This window comes from Elaeis guineensis, chromosome 8, assembly GCF_000442705.2.
Source record: "Elaeis guineensis isolate ETL-2024a chromosome 8, EG11, whole genome shotgun sequence".
Classification (NCBI taxonomy): domain Eukaryota; kingdom Viridiplantae; phylum Streptophyta; class Magnoliopsida; order Arecales; family Arecaceae; genus Elaeis; species Elaeis guineensis.
Genome location: NC_026000.2, coordinates 121,984,501 through 121,999,402, shown reverse-complemented (window position 1 = coordinate 121,999,402; position 14,902 = coordinate 121,984,501). Strand labels below are relative to the sequence as shown.

General features: G+C 35.2%; 1 protein-coding gene across 1 annotated transcript; it reads left to right on the top strand.

The window, feature by feature from the left end:
- The first annotated feature begins 3,254 nt into the window (after window positions 1–3,254).
- Window positions 3,255–14,860, top strand: LOC140851066 (CASP-like protein 1F1). The gene is made up of 3 exons (XM_073242499.1): window positions 3,255–3,546; window positions 3,630–3,732; window positions 14,178–14,860. The coding sequence occupies exons 1-3, from the start codon at window positions 3,512–3,514 to the stop codon at window positions 14,403–14,405; spliced, it is 366 nt and encodes a 121-aa protein (XP_073098600.1). The 5' UTR covers window positions 3,255–3,511; the 3' UTR covers window positions 14,406–14,860.
- The last annotated feature ends 42 nt before the right edge of the window (window positions 14,861–14,902 follow it).

The window sequence follows — 14,902 nt, the reverse complement described above, 5'->3', positions numbered from 1 at the left end:
GTAGGGTTGCAAACATATATGGTTTGAGCATGGTCTAAGCCTAATTGAGCCACGTCAGATACTTACGAGTGGTTGATTTGAACCAGATCAATAATGAGACCAAAATATTTGTCCTTTTGACATGGACCAACCATAATGGATCCGAGCATTTAGTTTGAAACTATTTGAGCCACAATCAAATTAACCAAAAACTAGATAGGTTCTCTTAATTTGTCATGTTAATTGCCAATTTTTGGGTTATCTCAAATTGACTCTTTTTGGAGGGAGATGACATCCATAGTTGCATGGTAATGGAGTGAAGTCATTTACCTAAGTACGAAGACAAGGTCATGCAAAATAATTACTCTTGTTACGCTAGCTATGATCATTGACAAAACATATTATTTTTTGGTAATAAGAAAAAAATATATTACTATTTTAATCAATAATTTTAAATAAAATTTCAGATATGAACCAAATGGTGTTCAATTCAAAACATGATCAATAATTAATACTATATGTTTATCCAACCACTCCAATCCTTCAAGAAATTAACTAGTATTATTTTACGATAAATTTGTATAACTAATTATTAAATTGACTTCTTAATGATGAATTATATATGGTTGTTAATTACTCTTATGTGAAGTAGGTTGCCTATGTGTTTGCATAATATGCTCCATTTGCTTTAAAAATCACATCTAGCAAAAAGGTAATTTCAAATAGGCACTCCTAGAAACGGTAGGTAGTTGCAGGAGCATTCAAAATGAATTTGTGTACATGCTTTCTATATATTGTGGACCATGCAACTTGTATTTTAAAGTTACTTGAAAGCCAATCATATCCTTATCACAAAAAAGCCAATCATACAATGGTAGTAATTTGTATGGAAGCAAATCTTTGCTTTAGAAGAGAAGGCAAACTTACAAATCTCGATCTTATATTTAGCAAGGCATTGGGAGGTAGCAAACAGCTGAGCGTCCATCCAAAAGTGAGATTTGTCCATGCCTTTAAATAAATGATGGGCTAAGACTTGCATGGTTGTCATCATCTTCCTTTAGCAATCAAAGTTTCTACTTTTGATTCTTGGATGGGACATCTCAAAAATCTAGGTGTCAATAATTGTAGTGTAGTTATTTGTCCCTCCCTTTCTCTCAGTAAAAATTATGTTTAACTAAATATGTACTGGTGAATTATCACTTGAAAAGGACATTCTTTTTTTCTTGTTTAGATACAAAAAAAAGGACAAGTTGATATTTTACTTCGCAAATTTGAGAAAGCACCATATTTGTTAATTCACGCGTTATAATTGCAAAAAAAAAAAAAAAAAGTGACCCATTCTCGGCTTACTAACAAGCTTGGTCGGTAAAAGAAATTGATCTCAGATTGTGTTAGCTATATCGAAACAATCCAAGCTCATGCTAGATATTTATCTCAATCCTAAGCAAGCATAAGGAAATAATTGACCTTAACATGAGAATTAATTTGACTTACTTGATTGGCTTTTTTTATTTTTTTTTATTTTATAGAAACAACAAAAATATTACTGTCCAGGATGGAACCTATTGTGGTCAAGGGACTCCGAAACTTATACGGACGAAAGGCTCATCTTAGTAAGAGATATTGTCCATTTTGACTACATGCATACCGTAGCTTATAGGCTTGCGGTCTTAGGCCGTAACTGGTACACTATAATGATGCGTCAGGTAGAGACCGAGGTCCGCCTTGGTTCTTTGGATTTGAGATCTGTCTCAACTGACTGTGGGGCTTCTCAGACTATATACAATTGGAGTTTTTCTTGAGTGGGGGGCTCTGTTATAGTTCTAATAATATGGAGGGCATCATTAGTTCTACATTGATTGTGAGTTAAGGGAAACTCGCACTTATAAGGAAGGAAAAATTCTTTTCATGTGAGACGTCTTTTAAAGGGTAAAACCGTAAAGCCCATGGGCCAGAGCGAAAAATACCTCGTGTGATAGGTCGAGCCCTTGTCTGTAACAATGGTGTGTCAGGCAGGGATCAAGGTCTGCCTTAGTTCCTTGAGATTGAGGTCTATCTCAGTTGATTGTGGAGCTCATCGGACTGTATACAATTAAAGTTTTTCTTCACTGGAAGGTTCTGTTGTGGTTCTAATAATGTAAAGGATATCATTAATCCAATATTGATTGTAAGTTAAGAGAGATTTGTGTTTATAAGGAAAAAAAAAATTATATGAAATAATCTTTCAGATAATAAAATTATGAGATATATATAAATTAAAATAAATAATATCTCACATGATCGATCAAGTCCTTGTCTACAGTAGAATCAAAATCTTTTCCCAGCATATATATATATATATATATATATATATATATATATATATATATATATATATATATATATATATATATATATATATATATATGCAGGAAGATGCCAACCAAGAGAACATAACTCTTGTTGGCCACTCAACTAGTTCAACAGCCAACCTTGAATATGTATCCTAGCCTGAGCACCTTTCTGATATGACCAATAACCAAAATGAGCAACCCATGTGTTATATATTAAGTTATACAAATTCATGAAATATAATATTACTGTCTTAAAGGAAGGCCAAAATATACCTTTTGCGAGGTTATTAGAATTAGAAAAGCCTTTCCCTTTTTTTTTCCTAACAAGATAAGCTTTTCTTTTTCATCAAAAACAATAAGCTTTTCTTGATATTCCACATAGGACGTATTCGGTGTTGATTTTAGCTTGATATTTCTATTTTTTTTCCCCTATAGAAGAACTTGTCAAATAACATTACCAACAATTATTTTCAAAACTTTTTCTTTCCAAAAATTGTAAAAAATATTTTTCAAGGCAACTCCAATAACACCCTTGGAAGTAGCACCATTCTATCACTTCCGTGTGGGAATCCTCCGCTCACAGTCCGGACGGTTACCCAATCCCTACGAACTACATTAAAAATAAGCCAATTCACATGAGAACAGAGAAGAACGTAGGCCTAAGTTCATGCTTTCAGGCACCCCCCGGAACGTGCACCTCCACCCTACGTACCACGTGTCCTCTATATCCATCCAAGATAAACAGTTGAACGAGAAAAGAGGGATTCTATTAAACTGACCGAGAGTGACCAGACCTCTCTCATACTCCCCCGAACGTCCAACTCCATGCGCCGATAGGAGGAGCCTCTCTCACTCAAAGACCAGACTCTCGCCGCCTCTATCCATCTCTCGTCTATAACTATGACTCCGTCTCCTAAACTCTCTCCATTCTTTTCCCTCTTCTTTGGATTTGGATCTCTCTATTTTTCCTTCTTTCATTATATCATATGAGAGAGGGCTAATTCTAAGAGAGAGAGAGAGAGAGAGAGAGAGAGAGAGAGAGAGAGAGCTATAAAGATGGCTAAGACCCGTTGAGGAATGCTCATAAGAAGTATGCAAGTGTCCATGCTTTGTTCAGGCTACTGGCAGGTGTGGCCACACTGGCTGCAGCTTTGGTTATAGGGTTCAACAGAGAAACCAAGGATATTGCTGGGTTCCAGATGGTGGCTACTTACAAAACATCTCCCGTCTTCGAGTAAGTTTTATGTGATATATTTTATCTAATCTATAAGCCTGTAATTTGTAATCATTATTTATATTTTCTTATTTTTCTTTTAGGTTCTTTCTTGTGGGGAATGCGATTACATGTGGGTACTCAATAGCTTCTCTTCCTTTTGTTTCTAAACTGGTGGAAGGCTACATATTGGATGTGTTGGATCTGGTATGCCATGTCTTTTCGTTGCCTTGCTTGCAATAGGGAACATAGCAAGCTTGATATTTAATATTAGATCTACATGCATACATATACATACAAACATACATGCATACATACATACAAATATGCATGCATGCATACATACATACACATATATACATACATATATATACATCGATGATCCAAATTGTTGAATGTATCTACTACTTCAAAATTATTTACATATCAAAAATCATATGATTTGAAGATTCTTGACCTAGATCTCAAGTAATTAAAATATATATATAATTTTATTTTATTTAGATTATCCAATTTTTGACTATTTGATGCATAGGCTAGAGGTCTCCAAATCTTATAATTTTTTTGTGTACAAGCAATTTTAAGATAATATATCATATTCAATGGTTTGGATCATTGATGTAGAATCCCTATTATAGAGTTTTGACTTGATCAGGTCTAAGTCCAAATTCGATCGATCTAATTCTAGTCTGGCTCTCTCTCTCTCTCTCTCTATATATATATATATATATTAATTCAGTTTTTTAATAGGTACATCATATGTATAGAGATCCATGAAACATGTCCGCAAAGTGAAACAAAAGAAAATTTTAATCTTAAATATATAAGAAAGAGAGTGAACACAGATGACAATTGTATATACGATCTGGCATGAAGGGGAGGACTAAATTATGAATTAGATATTTCTAGTCTTCATAATTTTTTTTTTAAGATCAGGCAAACAAAATCTTGTATATGATTAGAAATAATTCTAATTCCCCTGTAGATGAAAGGTGTCTAAGCACCATCTTTGTTTATTTATTTGGAAATAATGATGGGAATACCACCAGATGCAATTGGAGACGGAAAAGGATGCAGGGCTATAACTTAGTTTGCCAAATATTTACTTCCTGTGCACTACATATATATGGCACAACTTAACCCTTACAATCTACTTTATTTTATTTAAGAGACAATGATGGAAGAACCACCAGATATAATCACTAAAGTCATCTAGAGAAAACCCTCTCAAGGTTCAAACTTAAATTCTCCTTCAGAGTATAGCATGAGTACAGCCATTGGTCTATACCCTAGTTTGATAAGGTGCTTGCTTTTTATAAGGTGTACACAACTTAGTTCTTCCACAAGTGTTGCACCAATGTGGTGGACATACTGGCACTTGCAGTGTCCATAACGTGTGTTGGTGCCTTTCACATATCTATGGTGATTCAATTAATGGACTCCCATCTTGTGTACTCATTAATGAGACAGGGAATTATAAAGGAATTAACTCCTTTACATGCCAGAAAAATGATTCTAGGTATACTGACCCCAGCTTAAATAAAAACTACTAAAACAAATATCCATTTGAATTAAATTCCAATGTAAGCACGTATGTGCACTCATGCAATGCGGATGTTGCATTTTGCGGCACTGCTAAGCTAATATGGCAATTTAATTCCATTGAAAATAGATATGCATAATTTTTTATCTAATTAAATTGAACCAGAATATTGCATTAAGCCATTAACAAATAAATAAAAGATAGGGTATTTGTAGGAGGTTAAGATAGGTGTCAAATAAAGTAGACTACATACATATTTGCACAAATATTTTCTATTAATTCATAATAACTTTGTCGCAAAGATTTTTTTTTTTTTTTTGATGGGAATGGGAGGTTTGGTCTCCTAATAATGATAGGAGATCAACCATCCTAATTTTATTAGATAATGTACAACATGTTACAAAAGATATTTACAAGATGGAATGGCCTAGTTAGGTTTTACTGACAATCTTGATTGTTTTTCTAGTAGTTTTCTAAAATTATAATTATGTAAGTATTTTCCTTCTATTACACTGACATTGAACCGCTATCTTAGTTCGTTGTTCTAAGTTGTGCATGTTGGGTTCCGGTAGTGCAGCGAAAGGATTAGGTGTTTAAAATTTTCATTAAAAACATCCGATGCATCAGAAACCCTAATGCCTAGAAACTCTTGACTATATCAATCAAAGTACAATAAAATAAATTTAGATTAGAAGAATACCTATAACACTAATCTAATTTTCACGAGATGTCTAAGTGTTCGCCCTCCAACGGTGATTCACACGAAAATTAAACTAAGGACAACGCTCTTTCTTCACATTGCTTCAAGAGTTCTAGCCCTTGGAACTCAATCAACCACCAATCGATCAGATCTACCTCCAGACCTGAGTCTGAACCTTTCTGAGCCATCCACTAGACTTGATCACCTTTTTCGAGACCTCTTAAACCCTTAGAGCTATTAGGATTAGGCTTGTCTTAAAAGAACAAGCCTTGTCCTAAAATCTAGAGTTGTAAGAGAGGAGTGGATAGGGGATATAAGAATTGAATGATCACCCCATCTGTCGTCTCCTATTTATAGCACCAGATGGGATGCTAACAGAGAAGGTACGTCTCATCTGAAAAGGTATATCAAGTCCTCGTATCACTTATCTGAGAGTCCTTAAACAGAAGGACTCTTCAGGGGGTGCTACGTCGATTCCTACCTTTTCACACGTGCATACTCAGTATGAGATGCTTTTCGTATCTCTTCACATATCAGATTAGCATGAAATTTTGCCACATAAATCTTTATTCAAATAGGAAGGCCATCACCAAATGACACATTATTTGGATAAGAGTTCATATGTGAGAAGGATTCTTCACCGAAGAGATGATCGAGCACCTTCTCCCCGTCGTGCGCGCGCACACCCAGAAAAGGGTGTGAAAAGCAACCTTTCTTAATCTGATAATTTTTTAAATTTTTATCATGTGATTAACACTTAAAACTAATCCTTATCACAAAAATTATCAGATAAAAAGTTACTTAAGACTCCCTAAATAGAAGGAGTCTTTGCATCCCTTCGTGTGTCCAGAAAAACCTGTCGCACGTGCAGCAATATTTCGAGCATTTTTTTCATGCACAATCTGATAGATTTTTCATACTTCAAAAGATGTGATAGGTGGCTCATCATCTAATCTACTTGTCATAAAAAATAGAGGCCCAAAACAGAAAGATTCTTAGTCCTTCTCCACACTATAAATAAAGTGCGCATGCATTCTGTATATTAGCACCAAGAGTCCTTAAGTTGGACTCTTAGTTATTTGGTGTGTACACTAGATATGGTGCCTCTTTTTGACTGCTTTCAGGTGACTTGACCTGACCCAAATGCTCATCAAATTGGACTAGCAAATAAGTAAGGCATGAGATCAAATTGATCTCTAAAAGAGCTAGGGATTCCACACGTGCTAGCATACTTACCGAAATCCCGATTGAATCTAAAATTTCAATCAACCATTTTAAAAAAAGGATCCTTGGCCAATTTTCATATGTGTGTGACCCATTGGATTCCACATCTAGTTAGTAATAGGTTCGGGTGTAAGTTGACCTAATTTGATTAAAATTTAATCTAATCGATTTAGGTACAATCGAGCTAACCCGATTTCAGTAATTATAACTCTTTCTAATTAACGTTCGAATTAAACTTTTTAATTCGATCAAAAACTTACAAGTCAAGATTGACGTCTAGTAATATATCATGACTACTCAGAAGATATAAAAATTTGATAAAAATATCAAATATGTCCTTCAGTGGTAAGTTACCGTGCAATACAATCCTTCGATCATCCCAGCACCCTAAATATGTTCATGAGTATGGAATCATGTCAAACTCAAACACATATTCATATCGATTCTCAATTAATGAATGATGACTCCAATGAAGAAGCATTAGAAACTCTTTTTAATCTCCTTCCTATTTTTGGCCAAAAGATTTTTTCTAAGTCATCTACGAATGAGAATACACAGGATGCGATCTCCTCTTACTAGGAGCAATCGATTCCATGTTGACCTACTCACAACCTTCGTATACACTTCTACTATATCCAGAACACTCCGTATATGTCTTAAAGCCATGCTTGAGTATGAACCAAAATATGGATTCATATGCATAAAATTTTATGGTGATCTCAGGTCTAAGGATCACTTGCATAATTTTCACTTAGAGAACCATCTTTGATATGCAAGTAAGGCTTCCATAAGATGTTCTCTTTCATCGAGTCAATTCAGTGGACTCATTTTCCAAATGAGCACCTACATCCTTGTATTAGTATTTCACACAAGTGGCTAGTGAGATCTGCCACCCTCTCCATCGAGCATACATAGGATGTGTCAGTCTATCCGGAATATTGATCCCCGACTCAATGATCCTACGATCGAGAATGTTTAAGATTAGAATTTAAGATTTTAGGTCTTACTAGTATGACCTATTCATGTCTCCTAAAACTATTATCCTAATCTTTGGGGTTCATCATAATCTTAGACATAATAAGATGCAGCTAATATGATGAATGAATATCTCAAATAATAAATATCATTACATGAGTTGAAAAATTATAAAAAAAAATTCCATCGCAACATACTTGCAATTGGCTTATAGGGTACTCTTCTTTCAATCTCTCACTTGCACTAAAGTCAATCGCTTTTATATCTCATACAACAAGATGGCGATTATATAGCTGCTTTGGTATGGTCTTAGTGAATAGGTCTATTATATTGTTCTTTCTGTCTACTCATTCAAAGATAACATCTTGTCTCTAACGAGATGAAAGTGTCTGAGGATGTGCTTGGATCTATAATGAGACTTAAATTCCTTAGCTTGAATAACGACCCCAGTACAATTACAATAGAGTGACACCGATCCTTCATTCTTAGAAACGACTCCTAAATTTATGATGAACTTTTTTCATCCAGACAGCTTCCTTAATGGCTTCACTAGCAATGATGTACTCTGCCTTAGTAATTGAGTCAGATATTATTTGCTGCTGGAAACTCTTTCAACTCACTGCCCCATCATTTAAGGTAGACACATACCCTGATATCGACTTCTATCATCCGTTTTCCAATAATCCTCCTTTGGATCAACCTGAAATCTGCTAGCTATGCCCAAGGCATAAGCTACATCAGGCCTGGTACATAGCATGGCATATATAATTGATTCCACAGCCGAAGCATAAGGAATTTCACTCATCCTCTTTCTCTCTTCTGTATCTTAGGATACATTTTCTTAGAGAGACATATACCATGACTTATAGGTAGGTAACCTCTCTTATAGCCTCCATATTAAACCTCTTTAATATGAGATCTATGTATCGTGATTGGGATAAGCCTAACATCCTTTTAGATCTATCTTTATAGATCTTTATATCCAGTATATAGGATACTTCACCCAAATCTTTTATGAATACTTATTTGATAGTCAAGTCTTGATCGATTGTATTATTGGGATATTATTCCAATGAGCAGTATGTCATCGACATACAAAATCAAGAAGAGAACGTACTCCCACTTGTCTTCTTATATACACATGGTTCATCCTTATTTTTGATAAAGCCAAACTCTTTGACTGTCATATCAAATCGGATGTTCCAGCTTCTCGAAGCCTGCTTTAATCCATAAATGGATCTCTTTAGCTTGCATACTTGATTTGCCCTCCCACTTGAGACAAATCCTCTAGCTGAGTCATATAGACATCTTTTTCTAGATTACCATTGAGGAATGCAGTCTTGACATCTATCTGCCAGATCTCATAATCGTAGTATGTTACTATAGCAAGCAAAATCCTGATGGACTTGAGAATAGCCACTGGTGAGAAGGTTTCATCATAGTCAATTCTTTGCTTTTGTCTAAAACCCTTCGCCACCAATCTAGCTTTGTAGGTTTCTACTTGGCCATCTTTCCGATATTTCTTTTGAAGACCCACTTGCACCTTATTGGGTCACACCCTCAGGTGCCTTCTCATTATTACTGACCATCCCAAGGTCAGAAATATCCATAATATTGGAGTTCTTCTCCAATATGAACCTAACTTGCAAGTTTCTCAACCCATCCAATAGTTAGATCGGTCAACATATTTTTATCTATAGTATTATGCAGTGAAAATAAAAAAATTATAATGCATACTTAAATCTGCATAAATAAAGAATAATAGTATAAGCAAACCACTCAAGTTTGACATGCATAACTAGTTGAGGACTTTTAAAACTAGTTATGTTTTTCACTATTTTATCGGATACCATAGCCCTCTCCTATAGCAAATGAGAAATCCTAATCTGATTTCTTAATGGAGTTGAGACCCTAATCCCTCATTGAAGCTTTGTGGATATCACAACAAACCTCAATAAGTTAAAAGTAAGAAAATCTATCTAATTGCATCTCATGCAAATCTCAACATAAACCTTACCTCTAAAAAACTCATAGCCTTATGGATATCACAACAAACTATAGTGTTTTGTAGTTAAGTTAGACTCTTCATTTCTATATAGTTATATCTGAAAAATGCTGCCCTTGTGGATATCACAACAAAGCAACATATCTAAAATATATTGTAAAGCATATAATATGCACCAAAACAAACCCACACCAATTCTCATAGCAAGCCTTGTGGATATCATAACAAACCTACTGTAGTTTTTGATAGGATATTGACTAGACATGAAGGAAGGCATATGTAGTGTTCAAAACACTAAGCTACCATCATTCAAGATTTGAACTAATCTAATTGGTCAGAAAAGTATAAAATTGATGGAGATCTCTCCGTTGCTTTTCTTAGATACTAATAAAATTGGCCAGGCCAGCAACGGAACTAATTAAATAACCACCGTACTTGAAACACTCCTTAGACATCAATTAATTAATCGATTCAAGAAAATAGGTTAGCTACTGGTTCACAATATTATGACTTAATATGATTTTTATAAGGGCTTTAATGGTCTCAAGCACATCTTAAATCAACCAATCAAATGATGCACAAATATAGTTGTATCTTAAAAATCATAACAACTAAACATAGCATCCAGTCATATCTCTAAGATATGAAAAATATAATCATACAATATGATTATAACTAGCATTTTAAACATATCACATATGCATGAAGTTCTAATAACATGCATGAATACAAAATACTCTTTTCACAGTTCTTCTTCTTGGGACATCACAGTGGCACCCCTACACGCCATAAGAGTATCTTATTGAATAGGAAGAGATGGTCTCTAAATCCTACTTGCTCTCATGATCGGATGGCCTAGTGATAAACCTCAATTAGAGTACTAAGCTACTAAAAAAATTCTATACATACATCATGTATTTTATATTTAAAACATCTCTAAGACATACTAGGATTTGCATGTTCAATCAGGTTCAACCCTTGAGCCGACTTGAATCAAACTAAAAATCTATGCTTGATCACAATCAAGATAATAATTTAACCTTTGATTATATAGATTAAAGTAGGCTCTGATACCACTGTTGGATTCCGATGACATAGCGGAAGGATTAGATGTTTAAAATTTTTATTAAAAAATCCGATGCACCGAAAATCCTAATGCCCAGAAACTCTTGACTATATCAATTAAAGTACAATAAAATAAACTTGGATTAGAAGAATACTTGTAATACTAATCCAATTTTCATAAGGCATCCAAGTGTCCGTCCTTCAATGGTGATCCATATAAAAATTGAACCAAGGACAGCACTCTTTCTTCACTTTGCTTCAAGAATTCTAGCCCCTAGAACTCAACCAGCCACCAATCGATCAGATCTACTCCAGACTGAGTCTGAACCTTTTTAAGCCATCCATTAGACTTAACCACCTTTTTCTAGACCTCTGAAACCCTTAGAGCTATTAGATAAGGCTTGTTTTAAAAGAACAAGCCTTGTCCTAAAACTTAGAGTTGTAAGAGAGAGGGAGTGGATAGGGGATGTAAGAATTAAATGATCACTCCATCTACAGTCCCCTATTTATAGCACCAGATGGGGTGCTAACAGAGAAGGCACACCTCATCTGGAAAGGTATATCAAATCCTCGTATCACTTATCTGAGAGTCCTTAAACAGAAAGACTTTTCAGGGGGTGATACGTCGATTCCTACCTTCTTATGCGTGCATGCCAGAATGAGATACTTTTTGCATCTCTTCATATATCAGATTAGTATAAAATTTTGCCACATAAACCTTTATTCAAATAGGAAGACCATCACCAAATGACATGTTATTTGGATAAGAGTTCATATGTGAGAAGGATTCTTCACCGAAGAGATGCGCGAGCACCTTCTCCCTGTTGTGCGCGCGCATGCCCAGAAAAGGGTGTGAAAAGCAACCTTTCTTAATCTGATATTTTTTAGATTTTTATCACATGATCAACACTTAAAAATAATCCTTATCACAAAAATTATTAGATAAAAAGTTGCCTAAGACTCCCTAAACAGAAGGAGTCTTTACATCCCTTCACGCGTCCAGAAAAACCTGTCGCGCGTGCAGTAATGTTTCAAGCAATTTTTTCATGAACAATCTGATAGATTTTTCATACTTCAAAAGATGTGTCAGGTGGCACATCATTTGATCTACTTGTTATAAAAAATAGAGGCCCAAAATAGAAGGATTCTTAGTCCTTCTTTATGCCACAAATAAAATGTGCATGTATTCTGCATATTAGCACCAAGAGTCCTTCTTAAGTTAGACTCTTAGTTATTTGGCATGTACACCAAATATGATGCCTTTTTTTGACTGCTTCTAGGTGGTGTGACCTGACTCAAATACTCACCAAATTGGGCTAGCAAATGAGCAAGGGATGAGATCAAATTGATCTTTAAAAGAGCTAGGGATTCCACACGTGCTAGCATGCTTACCGAAATCTCGATTGAATTCAAAATTTCAATCAATCTTTTTAAAAAAAGGGTCCTTGGCCAATTTTCATATGTGTGTGACCCATTGGGTTCCACATCTAGCTAGTAGTAGGTCTGGATGCAAGTTGACCTAATTTGATTAGAATTTAATCTAACCAATTTAGGTCCAATCGAGCTAACCCGATTTCAGTAATTAGAACTCTTTCTAATTGACGTTCGAATTAAACTCTTTAATTCGATTAAAAATCTACAAGTCAAGATTGACATCTAGCAATATATCATGACTATCCAGAAGATGTAAAAATTTGATAAAAATATCAAATATGTCCTTCAGTGGCAAGTTATCGTGCAATACAATTCTTCGATCATCCCAGCACCCTGAATATGTTCATGAGTATGGAATCATGTCAAACTCAAACACATATTCATATCGATTCTCAATTAACCAATGATGACTCCAATAAAGAAGCATTAGAAACTCTTTCTAATCTCCTTCCTACTTTTGGCCAAAAGATTTTTTCTAAGTCATCTACAAATGAGAATACACAGGATGCGATCTCCTCTTACTAGGAGCAATCAATTCCATATTGACCTACTCACAACCTTCGTATACACTCCTACCATATCCAGAACACCCCGTACATATCTTAAAGCTATGCTTGAGTATGAACCAAAATATGAATTCTTGTGCACAAGATTTTATGGTGATCTTAGGTCTAAGGATCACTTGCACAACTCTCATTTAGAGAACCATCTTTGACATGTAAGTAAAGCTTCCATAAGATGTTCTCTTTCATCGAGTCAATTTAGTGAACTCATTTTTTAAATGAGCACCCACATCCTTGTATTAGTATCCCACACAAGTGGCTAGTGAGATCTGCCACCCTTTCCATCGAGCATACATACGATGTGCCAGTCTATCCGAAACATTGATCCCCGACTCAATGCTCCTATGATCAGAAATATTTAAGATTAGGATTTTAGGATTTTAGGTCTCACTAGCATGATCCATTTATGTCTCCTAAAATCATTGTCCTTATCTTTGGGGTTCATCATAATCTTAGACATAATAAGATGCAGCTAATATGATGAATCAATGCCTCAAATAATAAATATCATTACATGAGTTAGAAAATTATAAAGAAAAGTTCTATCGTAACACACTTGCGATTGACTTATAGGACACTCTTCTTTCAGTGCAATGGTGATAAAAAAATATTGATGAAAGTTTCAAAATTTCTTGGTGCTTATTTTTTCACTTCCATAAAAATGCCCACTCACATGGATGGAAATGTGAGATGAATGGAGCCTTTAATGCAACTAATCTCTCTCCAGCACACCCATGAGGGCATGTGTGAGTGAGACAGTCTCAAAATTGTTAAAAAGGGACAAGAAACAGGAAGGAAAGATCCAGGCTAATACAGATGAAGTTTTCTTTCATTTTATTTTTATTTTTGAGAGAGAAAAGGGGAGGGAGACCTATCTCTATATATTATGATTACCTTGCTGTAGATACTTACAAGGTATATATTATTAGGACTTGAACCCAGATCGTTTGATTGTTAAGCAAAGAGGTGTGACTATAGATATAAACCTCAATTCACCTCACATAGATGATAGTTGGAGGGAGAAATTAGAAAAGCTTCAAGTAACACCAGATATCACTCTTGGCAGAAGTGAACAAGGACTGGTAACATGCCACGTCCAAAGCTGTAGCAAGATTTTGATGGTTGTGGTTATGGTACATGCAGGTAAATTTGGTGGTTTCAATGGCCTCAGCCTCAGCGGCTACAGCGATAGGCTATCTGGGGAAGGAGGGGAATGATCAAATTGGGTGGATGAAGGTGTGTCCCTACTATGAGAAGTTCTGCAACAGGGTTGTGATCTCTTTGGTCTGCTCATATGTTGGCCTTCTGTTCTGCTTGCTCATATGTGCCTTCTCATCTGTGTACAAAACCAGACTAAGCAACAATGCATGAATTCTAGGTCCACAATTGATGATATGGAAGAAGGAAATAGAAGATCTTACAGTCTTTGTGCTAGTCTTCTTTTAGCTTGAAACCAATTGCCTTCTGGAAATTATGCATGCCATTTCACCTAATTGTGCTCTAATTTGGTGATCCTCTTGCTTTCAATTTAGGGAGTAATATGTCGTCTTTTATGGGACAATGTTCTGCTTAGGGATGATAATTTCATGGCTTTCCATCCACAAATTGTGATGAGAAAAGAATTGAATGAAATCATTGAGTTATGAAGCTCTAGGGCTATGCATTCCATGATCATAAAAGAGAGATAAAATAGTATTGATTCTGAAAAAAGGAAAAAACATTCAAAACCAAGGAGCAATTTTGGTTACCCATAAATCAGAGCCTGCTGATCAAGAATTAAAATATTTGTTGAACTGTGGGTTTAATGAGAAGACATGCTCCCATCTTTAACCAGTGTTTTGTGATTGCAAAATCACATTCACCCAGCA

Excerpts from the sequence above, each read along its gene's own strand:
- LOC140851066 (XM_073242499.1), top strand. The coding sequence starts at position 3,512 with ATGGTGGCTACTTACAAAACATCTCCCGTCTTCGA. Across the intron at positions 3,547-3,629 it reads AAAACATCTCCCGTCTTCGA|GTTCTTTCTTGTGGGGAATG; the intron begins GTAAGTTTTATG and ends TTTTTCTTTTAG. Across the intron at positions 3,733-14,177 it reads TATTGGATGTGTTGGATCTG|GTAAATTTGGTGGTTTCAAT; the intron begins GTATGCCATGTC and ends TGGTACATGCAG.